The sequence below is a fragment of the Arachis hypogaea genome, chromosome 13, assembly GCF_003086295.3.
Source record: "Arachis hypogaea cultivar Tifrunner chromosome 13, arahy.Tifrunner.gnm2.J5K5, whole genome shotgun sequence".
NCBI lineage: Eukaryota > Viridiplantae > Streptophyta > Magnoliopsida > Fabales > Fabaceae > Arachis > Arachis hypogaea.
In genome coordinates, this window is record NC_092048.1 from 117,546,573 (window position 1) to 117,560,184 (window position 13,612).

Genomic DNA, 13,612 nt, shown 5'->3' on the forward strand with positions numbered 1-13,612 from the left:
ATTGAAGATAAAAAATACACAAATAAAATATATATAAAAAATTATGAAATATAATTTTTAGTTAGTCAATATTTGCTAATTTTTTTAAATTCTAAATAATTTTCATTTTTTGAAGAATTTAAGATAGGTTTAGTATTTATAATTCAAACTAATATTTAAAATTAAGAATTTATCATGTAAAATATAAAATTAAAAAAATTAAAAACTGACTCCCTAATCTTACTCATATAAGAAATAGTGCAAGCATTATTTTTCCAAAATGTTGAAGAAATACTTTTCTATGAATGTATATGTAATTATTATGTGTCATCTCTAGTCACTTCACCACAAAGATAGATCTAGGTGAGAAGAAGGAAGGAGGCACTCCCCCCAACTCCACAACTAGAAATTTGGAAACAAATTAATAAGTATATATGGATTAATATATTTTGCTCTTATTATTATATTATCTTTGTCCTATTGAAATTCATGTTAAAAAAATTTTTAATATTATTAAACTTAACATGAAATAATATTTATCTTATTATAAGTATCAAAACTAAAAATAAATAAATAAATAAATTTAACATTGATAAATATTTATAATATATATTTTAAAACTAACCAAGTAATTAATTATTAAGCTAAAATTTAATTTTCTAAACATAAGTGAAATTATTAGTTTTTTGTTTTCAAAAGTTAGTTAAGATAAGAAAAAAAATTATTTATCTATTAATTAATATTCTTTAAATTGACAATATATCGAAATTAACATTTGATATGTACTTCAAATATTCGTGATATGTGTAAGACTTCAGATTTTGAAAATTAAATAATAAATTATTTATGATTTATTTTATTTATTTGAGAACATATTTTCAAAGATTTTTATATTAATTGAGTACTTTCTTATTATTGATTTAAAACTTTAATGATTGAAAAAAATGAATGAGAATTTTATCTGCTTTAATTTGATTAATTAAATTTTAAATTTTATTTTATAATTTAAAAAAAATTAATTTAATTATTTCTAGTTATGGAATTAGATTAATTATTTGAAAATAAATTTTGTAAATTAATAATTAAATAGTATTTTTATAGATATTATTATTGGATTAAAATTGATTTTCAATTACTCTATTACTCCTAATTTTATTAAAAATTATTTAAACTACCCAAATATTTTCAAATTGAAACACTAAAAACCAAACACTAACCCTAATCCCTTCTAACCTAACCCTAACTGCCAATGTTTCTCTTAGGGCTGGCAATAGATAGGGTAGGGTAGTGTTTAGACTCTACCCTAACTCTACCCGCGGGTTGAAAACTTTCTTAAAACTCTACCCTACCCTACCTGCGAGTTGAAAATCTCTCAACCTTAACCCTAGCCACACCCTAAAGTTCTAAACCCTATCCTACTCGCAGAAACAAAAAAAATCAAATAAATATAAAATTCAACCATTCCAAATTTCATACATATTAATAAAATAAAAAATAAAAAACTACGTTCAAATAAAAATGAAAAACAATAAAATCTTAAAGAAATCTAACATAAAATTACAAATAATATGATCATCAACTAGTTTAGTGATTATTTCAAGTTTTTATAAGAAGAAGATTGTGAGTACAAGACTCACTTTCTTCACTACATACATAACTTTTACATATATATTATATAATATATTAAGGGTGCGGGTAGGGTAGGGTAGGGTATACCCTAAACCCGTACCCTACCCTACCCGCAGACAAATTTGCACCTTACCCTACCCTACTCGCAGCGGGTAGGGTAGACAACCCTACATGAACGGGTTGATCTGAGTTGGGTACCTGCGGGTATGGTATATATTGCCAACCCTAGTTTCTCCCCTTCCTTACCAAACTCAACGGCAGCAGCAAGAAAAACCAAGAAGTTAAAGAAAGAAAGGGAAATGGGGAAAGAGAGGAACCAGCAGAAGAGAAGGGGGAAGGGTGAGCCGAGAGGAAAGAGAGCTGTCCACGCTGCTGTTGTCCAACTCGCGTTGCCGCCATTCAGCCTCATTCTACCACGCCTGCCAGGTTGCCGTCGCATAGTCGCCGCCTAGCGCCGTTGAGTAGAGCCGCGAAGAAAAGAGAGTTTTCGAGTGATGGAGAAGACGACGTGGAGAGAGGAGGTCGTGGGCTTAGAACCGCCGCGCCTTCGCCGTAGACTGTGCCACGGTTGTGGTTCGTCGCCACCATCAGCTGGGTCACCGGGAGAAGGAAAACTTAACGCGAAGAGGGTGAAGAGCCGCTGCCGTTCGTCGCTCCTAGCTTGCCCTCACCACTGCCTGTGAGTTGTTCATGCTATCGCCGATCTGGACTGAGGGAGAGGAAGATGCCGGGAAGAAAGAGAAGGTGACGGTAAGGATGGGTTTTGTCATGGTCTCTGTTGTTGTGGGTGAAGGTTGCCCCTAAGCTGCATGTGGTTGTTGGAGCTGCTCTGCTGCCGTTCTGGTCACTGGGTATGGCACGGGTGTCGCTGGAATCAACTGATGGAGCTACCGCTACCCAGTTCTTGGTTCTTGCTCGGTACAGTAAGCTGTTCTTGCCTTAAAACCCTTGCCGTTAGCATTTTGTTATAATCTGTTGAAGTTTTTGCGACGTTAATGTCTCAGGGTCGAAGTTACTGTGACTGCATGTGGTGTTTGATGGCTGCCACTGCGGCGGGCCAGAAGGAAAAAGAGATTTTTTTTCGCGTTTCATAGCTTTCGGGTTTCGACAATCAAGGTAGGGGATTTTATTTTGAAATTAACTATTGCCATGGAAGTCTAGTGGGTATTTATAAATAATTTATAATTATTTGGAATGGCTGAGTTTAAGTTATATTTGTGACTGAATTTGATGAATATGTGTTTGATTTCTTGATTGTTTAGGAATACTGAAATTCTTATTATTGGATGGTTATAATGAATATTTGTTGAGTTGTGGTTGTGAATAGTGATAGATTTGGTATTGCTTGTTGAATTGGAAATATGAATTGAGTTTGAATTGAGGCTGTGATTGATGCTGGAAACTCTGATTATGTCAATGTCTTGGTTGGGTTGTTGATTTGAGAAATTATAAAAGTAAGGGAGCCTATAAGGGTGGTGAAGACGAATTTTAAGAGGAGGTTCTGTCCAAATTTTTATAAAAACATATGAAAAAAAAAGTGATTTTTGTTTTGAAAACCTCTTTTAAATATGTATTTACATTAAGAAGCAAACTTTGTATTAAAAATCAGATTTATAGGCTTATTTTGAGAAATAATTTTGAAATTGAACCTAGTTAGCTTTTAGATTTGTAAAATAATTTGGCATTGAATTTGGAATGTCTGATTTATCAAGGATGATCTTTCAGAATCGAAAATGATTTGGTTGGGACCCTAAAAGGGTGGCATAGTCCGAATTTTAGAGGAAATGCTGGCGAAATTTTTATAAACTCTAAGAGTTTATTTAAAGTGTTATTTAAAAGTAAATATGATTTAAGAATATTATTTGATTTCGATTTATTACGAAAAGAATTTTGTTTTCAATTCGATTTATTAAGAAAAGTTTAATGTTTTAAACTCAATATTTTGAGAAGGAATTTCGCTTTAAAGTTATATTTTGAGTTCTGTTTGATAAGAAAGAAAAGAAGAAGAACGAAAAGTAAAGGAAAGAGAGATAATTAAAGGAATCTCTGTCACAGGAGAGCAGAGAACAAAGATTAAAGGAATATATTAATTAAAGGAATGTCTGCCACAGGAGAGCAGATGCGACTTTGTTTGGACCTTAGTGCCAAATGTATAGTGGGGACGCCCACACACTGAGAACTATTTTTCAGATGTAAGCTCATTGATTTGAAAGTCACACTGTATGCGGCTTAGCCGTAAGACTTATAAGCACACTGTATGCATCTGGAAAGCCATATCTGGGACTCGTGCCCGGTAATGTTGGGAGCGGGTAGGCAACCGACACATGAGCTCATGGCTTGCGTTAGGAATAGACATGCATCATGTTGTTTGCACATTAGCATTTGATTGTGTTTGCTTATCTAGTTTCTCTGTGATTATGCTGTTTGTCTTATTGCAATTTGTTTGTGTGTTGATCTGTTTCTTATGCTATTAGTTGGTGTATTGAGGTGACTGAGAATTGAGGTTGCGATTGAGATTTGTTTTAAGTTCTGAAATTTAAAGAAGGTAATTAATTATTTAAAGTAAAAGTAAAAGTAAAAAGTATTTCCAAAGGTTTAACAAAATAGTTTTACTGAGTAAGTTAAATTATTTGCATTAAAGTCATTACTTTTACGGCATTTGCATTTCCTACTAAGAACGTGTGGTTTGTTCTCACTCCAAAATCTTCCACCCTTTTAGTGACAGGTTCGAAGATTCAGTATGAAGTTGCAGACGATTAGTAGATTTACTTGTGATGCCCGTTGTTTTTATAGAGTCCCCTCACCCTTGTTGCTTTAGCTTTTATTTTATCCAGAGGAATATGTATTGTATTCAAGTTTCATATTGAATTCATTTGTATAGCATTTATTATTATTAATAATTATGTGATTATTATTATTTGAATATCTTTTATATGTGATTTTAATTACTAAAGATAATTTTATGAAATTTTCTATAAAACTGAAATGCGAACTAAAGACTCAATATTAAATAGCTAATAAAAAAAGTAGAGTAGTAACACTTTATTTTTAGTACGATCATGACGTGCTAAAGATTAGGGTGTTACAATATGGAGTTCAAGTGTTATTTAGAAGATATTAGTTTACATTTTTAGAATGTTTTAATTTAATTTGATGTATTTTGATTTTGTTTATTTAATTATTAGATTGGCCTTATATTTGTGGGCTTAGGGTTTTCTACATTTTAACCTAATAAGAGGTTATAAATATCTTATAAAATAGGGTAGTCATAGTATAGAATGATTTAGAGGTATAAAAACTCCTTTTTGGTTTCGTGATGAAACCATGATATGGACAATTGAGGTTGAGGATTTCCTCTCTTGTTGCATCGAAAAATTGAGTAAAAGGTTGATGACTCCCTTTGATTTAATTTCCAAATTATGGCGTTGACAAGTTAGGTTGAGGAGTTCATTTTTTGTTGCGTCAAGAAATTGGGTAGAAAGTAGAGTGATTCTCTTTGTACTCAATTTCAATATATCATTTTTGCTTCTATTTCAATTTCAATGTATCTATTTTTATTCAGTTTGAATCCTTATCTTCTTATTTATCCTTTTATTTCTTTCTATTTTTGCTTCTACATCCGACAGTTAACAACAATTTTTAACCGCTGCAGAACGGATAGCAACGGTTGTCAACCCGCTCAAAGATAGGATTCTACAAATAAAACCCGCTTTTTTTTTTTTTGCATAAATTTATATATATATATATAAAATACAATATTTAATTATTTTAAAATAAAAAAGAATCTATTTCAATTAATTTTTATTATTTTAAATTAATATACTTTTTTGTTTTTGTATATCGGTGTAGTTTTTTGGGTACTTATATATATGATTTTAATTTTAAAATATAAATATATCAATGCTTAGTAAAATTTATTTTAATATATTTTTATGCTGATAACTAAAATTTTTTGAATCTGTCACTGTGTCACCATAGTACTATTTAACTTGCTAGTTAATATCTTTCTATTTTGAATACTAGATTAGTTTTTAGTTTTTACTAAAGTTTTCCAGAAGATTGACATTTATCATACTGTTTTTATTTGAATAGTTTGATAAACAATGTGTTGTATGTCGTTTCTAATACTTATTCTGCGTAATTGAATAAGATACCATATTAGCTAGTAAAAATTAATTAAAAGAAGAACTAAGGAAAAACTAAGACCTCAATCATAATTAAACACTACTACCTTACTCTATAGTCTATTCTTAAAGCTATATGCTTTTGAATGCTACTAATTAATTGCCTATGATCCAGATAAAAACTAGTAGTGAGGCATGACAAAGTTTCTTATGCGTTAAGCATAGTTTGCCTTTTCTACTGTTTTTCTTCGCTTTGGCATAGAATTAGTGAAATTAGTGCATGAAAGAAAGAACAGAAAAGAGAGTGAGAGAGAGATTGCAACACATGATTATTAGGGGAGGCTCCACAAACAGAAACGCAGTTAAATTTTATTGGAAAAGGACACCTTAGTGCATCATAAATCATAAACTATAAAAAAAGAGCCTTAACCAAAAAAAAAAAAAAAAAAAAAAAAAGAAAGGAAAAAAAAGACAGAAATTAAAGCTAAGAGAAGTGACTAAGTGAGTCCCATGTGTAATAGAACTAAGCAAGACACTTATTTAAATAATAGTATTGTATTTTACTTACACCTACAGGAACCAACTACTTCTTTTGCCGCGGTCTTAAGCAAGGATTCAAACATGCAAATACGTAATATTGACTTCTTATTTTCTTTTTAATTTTTTTAGTAAGCGCTAGTGAATCTTTCAAAATCTGATTGTAGTGGGAAAAATAAAGCTCTTTAAATCAACATCTTCCTAGTGAAGAAAAGTACCAATACTTTCTTTTAAATCCTTTTCTGATCTTAATCTAGATTTAACAATGGTCATAATATATTTTAGTAAGTAGTGATAACTGATAAGATAACGTATCTTTTTATATGTTTATTTAGAACCGCAATTTTTAACTTAAAATATGATTTACATTATATGTATATAGTTTACAATAATAAAATAATATGATTTAGTGATTTACATTATATAATGTAATAATTACTCTGTTCTAATTAGTTGACTCTATGTGCATGTTTAATAATGTGATGGTGGTTTTGCTTTTTATCGAAAGTATATATGGGCCTGTTCATTTTTTCCCCTTTATATATTTTTCGTACATCCATTTTTTTAATTGAATTCTTTGGAAACTTTAATTTTACAAACAAACAAACTAAAATTAAACAGAGCCGAAGCAAATCGTTGTAAAGAAAACTACTAAAGGAAAAAGAAGCTTCGTCTTTAGAAACACTTGCAGGCAACATAAAGTGAGTCTGAGTCATCTATCCATCAATAATAATTATTCAAATTCATTTTTTTTTTCTTTGAAAAGAGTAGGCAAATAGACAATAATTATATCATGATCAATTTACATGGCAAATATAGGAGAACTTTAAGCACGAAAATTGAATAGAAAAATTATATTAGAAAAGGTCAATAAATATGTAAAACGATAATGCGGCAGACATGAATCACATGCAAGACTTTGGTATATGAAAGTAATAACAAGGTCAGGGTCTTTGATCAGAAGTAGAATTTAATATGAAATTTCTTACGTGACAGGCTCTGATTGATGTGTGTGAGTATACTACTCTTAATAGGGGGATCGGAGAGAAGTTTAATTTTCTGATTTGAAATAATATCTAGTGTAATTTTCATGTTATACATATATATATAGCAAAAGTTAAAAAAAAAATGATGAATAATAGATTATTATTATCTATTATATATTTTTTAATTTATTTTATTTGATTCATTTAAATGTGTTAATTAATTATTTATTTATTTGATTTGATTTTATTGAGATAAATATCAAATAATTTGATATTTTATTTAATTATATTAATTATAACTAATTAATTATATTTTAATTTTATTAATTTTTTGTCTTATATATTTTAATTAATAATTTTTAAGAATGTTGTAATTAATTATTTATTTAATTTAATTAAAATAAATATTAAATTATTTAATATTTTGTTTGGATACATTAACTATGACTAATTAATTACATAAATTATTTAATTTGATTGAAATAAATAAATTAATTTTATTTTAATTTATATTAATTTTTTATTTTATATATTTTGATTAATAATTTTTAAGAATGTCATAATTATTTATTTGATTTGATTGAGATGAATATTAAATTATTTAATATTTTATTTGATCACACTAGCAATAACTAACCAATTGCTCTTTTATTCGTTAATACTTTTTTTTTTTTACTTTTTATGATGCATTATTTTTACTTTTTATTTTTTTAATAAACTATGAAACATTATTATTCGTTATATTATCCTCTATCTCTTTTATATTTTTTATTTTGTTCCTATTTATTTATTAAGTTTTTGTATTTTTATTAAAAATTTTATTTATTCTATACAAGTTAATTTATCATAACTTTTCACATGTTAAATTTTTTTAATGTTTAAATTATATTTTTCACGTGCTTAATTTCATTTTTAATTTAGAAGATTGAGTGATAAAATAACATCTATAAAAACTATTGTGCGTTGTCTTTTTTTTCTTCTTCGTCTTTTTTGCTTTTCTCTCTTTTTGTGGGGATTATGATTAAATGTAATGGTGCTTATACATAAATGATAAGTATAAATTGTATTATATCTTTTTTCAGTAATTTTTTTTATTTATCTTGAAATAAGAAAAAAAATATTGTAAATTACTTTGTACTAATAAACCCATCATCGTTATAATAAGATATTGTGCATTTATCTTATCTTTAGCAGTTTTAGTAGGTGTTTACGTTAACAAAAAATATGAAACTATTTTTAAGTACATATACAGCTAATTCAACTCAAGAATAGATAAAATATGTTAGTAAATTTTAACAAGTAGTAATATTGGTCATATTACTTTGATTTCAAGAGTAATTAGGATATATAGTAGAATATAAAATATTTCTAAGTAGATTTTAACGAAAATAGTTCTCCCTAATAGATTTTTTTACTATGACAATAAAAAAGTAATTCAAAAAAATTTTTATGTCATGTTAAATTATATTTAATCAAATCGATTTTAACGTAAGAGTGAAAGAATTTAAAAATTTTATTCATAAATCATGAAAAATATTTATAAATTTAACTACTAATATTATTTAAAAAAATTCTTGAAAAAAGATAAGATTCTAACATAAATATTTTAATTTAATAACAAATTATATATTACTATTAATGAGTAATTATTATACTTTAAAAATAAGTAAATTTATTATTCATTGATTTTATTATTTTTAATATTAAAAATAATAAAATTTTAAATTTAATTAACTTTATAAATTTTTTATAATAAAATTGAATATACGTGTTTCTATTTAAAAAATAATTATTTTTTATATATTTTTATATATTATGACGGACACAACTACATATATATAACACATAATAGTAATATATAATAATATTCTTTCCAACAACGACTATGACGACTTTATTACGATATAAAGGTTAGGCATCATGTCAAAAGGGAAAGAAAAAGATCTTTAAGAGCACGATAAGAGAAGAAGATTTGTTTAATTAATTTGTCAATAGAACAAATTAAAGTGGATGCATGCTATCATATATACTATATATGTGTCGCTTTTCTCTTGTATAAATATAGTTCCATGTTAGCTTAACTGAATTTCATCGATGTGCATGTATAGTATCAGAGAGTAGAGAGAATATAATACAATCAAATAATGGAAAAGTTAAATTTTGTGAAGAAGAATGGGGTAAGTAGAATGCCTCCTGGATTCAGATTCCAGCCAACGGATGAAGAGCTTGTGTTTCAGTATTTGAAATGTAAGGTCTTCTCATTCCCCTTGCCCGCTTCCATGATTCCTGACATCAATCTCTCCAACTATGATCCTTGGGATTTGCCAGGTACCTACATATGTACCCGTATACGTATGTATATTAAATAGTCACATACATAACATGATGGTTAATATATTGTTATTTTGATACATAGGAAATTGTGATGAACATCAAGAGATGTATTTCTTCAGCAGCAAGGAACCCAAGTATAGAAATGGAAGCCGCATGAACCGAACAACCACCTCTGGCTATTGGAAGGCAACAGGATCCGACAAAAGAATCATTTCATCTTCTAATAATAGTGACGATAATAGCATTCTTGGCATTAGAAAAACCCTAGTGTTTTACCAAGGGAAATCTCCCAATGGCACTAGAACTCACTGGGTCTTGCATGAATATCGCCTGGTTAGTACTACTCTACATGCTAATAACAATGCTTGCGATATAGGAGATTGGGTTCTGTGTCGCTTATCGGTGAAGAAAAGGAGTGTTGGGAGTGGTAGTATCATCATAAGCAAGAAAGCACGTTCTTCACCATCTTCATCCTCATCTTCTTCCACTTCAAGTAATAACGTCATGGAAGTATCTTCTTCATATGCTTCTTAATATCAACAATGCACTTCCTCCTCATGGTCTTGCTGACTATTGATTAAAACCACCATACATATTCTCACTCACAACCCGTCGTTTCTGCAACTAAATGGGTTCAGACCCTTTAAAATTAACAAGAGAAATATTAGTGCGCTATTAAAATTTATTATTTTTGGTCATCACTTTTAGCCATTAACTCAATTTCTTTAGTTTAATAATTCAATGACATGTTTTTAGACCACACTTTTAAATATTGATGGCTAACGAATGATCAATAATAATAAATTTTAATGGTCTTCTAGTATTTTTCGATTAACAACACTAAATATGCTAATTAAGACTTTTTTATGTATCTTATATATTGTTGTTTCTTATTATAATATTGTAATGTACTTATCTCATCTTTCTTTCTGTTTTTAGGAGTAATTTAAATGAGTTTGATGATATTATTAATATAAGAATATGTTAGGTCCACATTAAAATTAACTAATAAAATTAATTATTAATATAAAATATATATTAAATATAAAATATATATTAAAAATAAATTAAATTATATATATATATATATATATTTATTTATTTATATGTACATAAATACATGATAATTAAATTTGATAATTAATTTTAATATATAAATAGTATTTTTTTTATTGATATATATCTAGCAGAGTAATTCTTTTAAATATTTTCATATTTTATTCATTTATTATTTTATAGTTTTCAAAAAAAAAAAAAAAAAACTCAAACCACACTGTAAAGTTAATCAAGTCGCTAGTAAATTAGAAATGACAACAGCAAAAGTAACTTTATAATTGTATAATAACTAAATATACAAAATTTCCAAAATTAAAATGCAAGTTCTATCTCCTTCAAATATTCTGTTCTCTGTTACTACATTAACATCATTCTATTTTTTAAAAATTTTATTGGTGTGAAATACTCTTTTTAATAGGTATTTCTCTTCCTATCAAGGTTCAGAAAACCGGACCGATCATCAAACCGCTCTAACTACTGGTTCACTGGTTCACTGGTCTAACCGGTCTAACCGGTGGTTCAACCGAAAAAATCGTTTTAAAATAAAATAATAAAATTATAAATAAGCATCCTAAAATATAATTATAGTATAACATAAAGATTAAAATAGTTTTCAAATTTAAAAAACTACATTAAATGTCATCAATTAGGAGCCCTCAGCAAAACTAGCAATTAGAAAACAAAGCCAGCAATTACAAAACACTAAACCTTCACCCAGCAATTACAAACAAAGCTAACAAAACCAACACAACCAGCAACTACAAATCAAAGCAAAACCAACAACTACAACACAATGAAAACAGAGTAGCATTCAGCAACAACCATTACAAAACAGCAGCATAGTGCCATAGCAAAACAGCACCTTAACAACAACATCACCTTAACAAGTCATAATCAGAAATTCCAAATTTAATTAGCAATCCTATTCTTGTTTTGTGCATTTAATTACTCATAAACAAAACTCAACTCCACCTGAATTGTTAATTTAACCTTGGTCTTATGGAATCATAAATAGGAATACATTACATTGCTCTTTCTCCTAAAATTCAAGCAACAACACATGATTTCACAGTTTAAAACCTTATTCACAGCAGCATAGTGCCATAGCAAAACAGCACCTTAACAACAACAGCACCTTAACAAGTCACTAATAAGAAATTCCAAGTTTAATTAGCAATCCTATTCTTGTTTTGTGCATTTAATTACTCATAAACAAAACTCTCCACCTGAATTGTTAATTTAACCTTGGTCTTATGGAATCATAAATAGGAATACATTACATTGCTCTTTCTCCTAAAATTCAAGCAACAACACATGATTTCACAGTTTAAAACCTTATTCACCAACTTCTCTTCTGATGCTGTGACTGGGAAGCAACAAATTCAGCAACAAGCAACAAATTTAACAGATCCTAGTAAAGTCTAGTAAAGTCCTGATTTACAGTAAAAAGGCAAATTTATTGATTACCAATTCAGCAACATACAGAAATACAGGAGAAGGGAAATCTGGAAAAGAGAGAACACCAAACCAAAACATTAACCAATAATCACAATAACACTAAACTTTCATCAATTACAAACAAAGCCATCAATTACAAACATTAGCACATTATAAAACATTCCAAAACACTAAACCTTCACCCAGCAAAACCAGCAACTACAAACAAAGCCATCAGTAAATTTGAACAAAACCATAATCAGAATTCAGAAAAATCAATGTCTAATCTTATTATTTATAAACATATTCAAAAAGGACGGATACCCATAAATTTAGCATGATTTTGAAGCAACAGAGGCAGATGAAATCAGTGGTAACATGATGGCAAGGCACGACAGAGGCAGCAACAGAGGTAGCAGCACTGGCGGCTGTCTTCGAGCTCAAACACGGCGGAAGCAGCAAAGGCTTCACCCTTCACGCGCCTCCTCCCGCGACCTCCACCCCTTCTTTTCCCTTTGCAGCACGACGCGACGGCAGAGGAGAGTGGAGCAAATGCAACGCGACGGCAGAGACGAGCTGCGACAACGCTGAAACAGTAGGGACGACAGTTGGACCAGATTCGACGGCGGAGGTAACACAGCTTGAAGAGGAGAGTGATCGAGGCTAGGGTTTGAGCAGACAAAGACCAGCGAGGCAGGGAATGATGGCGAGCTCGAGGAAGACGCACCAATTTCTGAATGAGGGAGAAGCGCGGACGATCGGACGAAAACACGGTGGTGCTTGAGAGCAACGAACGGCGGCGCTGAGCCCTGTGGCGGTGGGGAACATGTACTCTAGGGTTGTGTTTTGGGGAGAAAGATTGAAGAATGGCTCGAGGGGTTGAGGCTATGGAGACCTGGCCATTTCATTTTATAATAGAACGGAAAACGACGCCGTTTTTCAAAACCGGCCGGGTCCCGGTTCGGTCCGACCGACCGATTCTCGGCCGGTTCAGCGGTTTGAGAACGGTTTTGATTTTAGCGGTTTTTTATGTTGAACCAAACCGTTTATGTCATCGGTTTGCGGTTAAACCGGTCGGACCGGCCGGTCCGGTCCGGTTTTCAGAACCTTGCTTCCTATATATAAAGGAGAAATAACCATAAATATCCATAAAACAAGAAAGCTAGGAGTACAAGGTATGAGTAGTTATGAATATAATAAAAATAGTAAATAAAAAATAAAATAGAAGTATTCATTTTAATTTTAAATATATAATTTTTTTACTTAATTCTAAATCTTTGGAGCAGGAAAAAAGAAACATAAATGATTTGTGCAAAAAGCGCCTCATACTCTCATAGTGTGGGAATTTGATGCTGGAATTGTAAAAGTGACCCAATGCGCCAATGCGAGAGTCGTGTTACAAATATCATAGTAGAATTTAGGGCATCAATTCAATTTGTACCTTTGTAGTACGATCAACATTTGAACCCGTCTCTAGAATTTTATTTTGTAATGTATGAAATAATATTTAATTTGTCTTAAAATAACAAA

At 29.7% G+C, this 13,612-nt stretch overlaps 1 protein-coding gene and 1 long non-coding RNA gene across 2 annotated transcripts; one reads left to right on the forward strand and one right to left on the reverse strand.

The window, feature by feature from the left end:
* Positions 1-9,233: 9,233 nt before the first annotated feature.
* On the forward strand, positions 9,234-10,509 carry LOC112732881 (NAC domain-containing protein 41). Its single transcript, XM_025781690.3, has 2 exons — positions 9,234-9,583; positions 9,672-10,509. Exons 1-2 carry the CDS (start codon positions 9,400-9,402, stop codon positions 10,121-10,123), a joined length of 636 nt encoding a protein of 211 aa, XP_025637475.1. The 5' UTR covers positions 9,234-9,399; the 3' UTR covers positions 10,124-10,509.
* Positions 9,300-12,960, reverse strand: LOC140177987 (uncharacterized). Its single transcript, XR_011869887.1, has 2 exons — positions 12,407-12,960; positions 9,300-10,230 (listed from the first exon to the last, which is right to left on the reverse strand). It is a non-coding gene; the product is annotated as an uncharacterized lncRNA (long non-coding RNA).
* Positions 12,961-13,612: the final 652 nt, after the last annotated feature.